The sequence below is a fragment of the Volvox carteri genome (genome assembly GCF_000143455.1).
Source record: "Volvox carteri f. nagariensis unplaced genomic scaffold VOLCAscaffold_85, whole genome shotgun sequence".
Taxonomy (NCBI): Eukaryota; Viridiplantae; Chlorophyta; class Chlorophyceae; order Chlamydomonadales; family Volvocaceae; genus Volvox; species Volvox carteri.
The window spans coordinates 352697-354626 of NW_003307628.1; the positions used below are offsets into that span (position 1 = coordinate 352697).

General features: G+C 60.8%; 1 protein-coding gene across 1 annotated transcript in view; it reads right to left on the reverse strand.

Annotated features, from left to right (window-relative positions):
• Positions 1–1524: 1524 nt before the first annotated feature.
• Positions 1525–1930, reverse strand: part of ald1 (aldehyde dehydrogenase) — a gene marked incomplete at both ends in the record, with an annotated part of 5212 nt that continues 4806 nt past the window's right edge. Inside the window, one exon of the mRNA XM_002958076.1 lies at positions 1525–1682. Within this exon, the coding sequence (XP_002958122.1) occupies positions 1525–1682 (158 nt within the window). The remainder of the gene's footprint in view (positions 1683–1930) is intronic.

Here is a 1930-nt window from a genome sequence, read left to right on the forward strand (position 1 = left end):
CCAAGCGAACAGGCGGTGCTCCGCAACCTCACAGCCTACTCGACTTGGAGATGCACAAGGGAGTCGCGCCTTACAAAGCGCCGCATCATATCGGACACCGCGATAGCTCTCCTCTCGCCGGCCCCCGGGCGACGAAAGAAAACCCCTCTGCGGAGAACGAAACCCTCCCGTCCACACATCGCCCCGCTTGTGAACACAACGCAGCACCTATCCGGCTTAAGAACCGGAAGACGCACTTGACGCACTCCAGCACGCTGATACCGCTAATGGGAGAGTTCCCTACCGCTACCTATCCTATGTCTTAACTTGGCTAAGATTAAGAAAGCGCTGCCGTACATCAGCATCAGTATCTTTGTTTGCCATCCTTGTGCAGGACCCCAGCTATGATTCATGGCCCCCTTCCTGCGCCGCACTGGAGCCCCCAACACCTCACGCCTCCCGAGCAAAAGACCGCAACGCGACCAGTGCGCCTCTCTCTCTCTCTCTCTCTCCCGTGTGCAGGTGCAACCGTCTCTCTTCTTCCCTCTCACTCAGACACACGTGTGTACACACATACATACGCACATACATGCAAACGAGGCAGGGGATCTCAATAGGGAAATCCCCCCAACAGCAACGACACGATTCAGGGCTACATACGACTAAAAATTACCAATATGATATATTTTTGCAATCTAAAGAAGTATACATGGAATTGACAAGCAATTCAAGAATGCTCCCCCTTCCCTCCTCCCCCCCCCTCCCCGAGTTGCACGCTTAGCCATACACATGCAAGACGCAAAGCTGCAGACGTACTGCGGTTGTTGGCCATTGCCTCATGGTAGCACACCGCCAAAGTGCCCTGGGCAATCCAGACGCGCGGGTTGGTGTGCACGTCTGTCTGTCTGCCTATCAGCCGGTCCGGGAGGAGGAGCAGGGGGGTACAGTCACGGACGACACGCACAGACCGCAAGACGCTGCGGCGGACAGCCCTCCGCCTCTCCGTTCCTACCCCTAGGTGAACTGGAACGGTCCACAGCACCCCGCCCCGCACCGGAACCGTAATCTGTCGCACACGCAGCGGCAGGTCACAGCCAGCCACATCCCCCCTGCCCGGCATCCCGCTACCGCCCTATCCCCCACGCCCGGCCTCAACCTAGCACCTGCGTACCGCGCGGTGCAGCCACATCCACCGCCCAAATCCACCGCCCAAATCCACCGCCCAAATCCACCGCCGCGGTATCGTACGGATGCGACATCCCGCTCTCCACACGCAACGCAACGCAACCTTCGGTGGCCCCTGCGAATCAAAATCATCATCCGCCCATCGGCCCATACCACTTAACCTATATACACACCCCTCGGAGCAAGCACTCCAGGGAGCTCCATCCTCATCCGCCAAGGGGCCCAACACGTCACCCGTACACCTGATCCTCGGGGACTGGTGGGCGGGACGGAGAAGTCGCCGGCGGCTGAACCGCTGCAAACCTCGCACCGCTACACACACGCTACCAGCCCCTCACACCTCCCCCTTCACACACCCCCTCACGACTGCACCAGCGGTGTGGTGTGTGGCGGCACGGGGCCGAAGTCCGTGATGATCTCCCGGTGGCAGGACCACACCAGGCGTATGGCCTCCGGAGTACCGATACCCGCACCGCGGGGGTCACCCGCTGGGCCGAACCAGTGGTTCTGGGGGGCACCTGAGGGGGGCCGTGGGGGAGGGGCCCCAGTGCGGGGTGGAGCAGGCAAAACACAACACGGGATTAGGTAACACACGCCGTGACGAAGACAGGGCGGGGCTGGGGCCGGGCGGGGTATCTGAGCGGTCGAATGAAACGGCGGCAGCGGCTCTCTCTCTCTCCCGGTGAATCCCCTCGTCGTGGGACTTGGGATTGAGTAGCAGTGTGGGTGTGTTGGATGACTGGTTGCTGCTGGGATAGTCCGTACC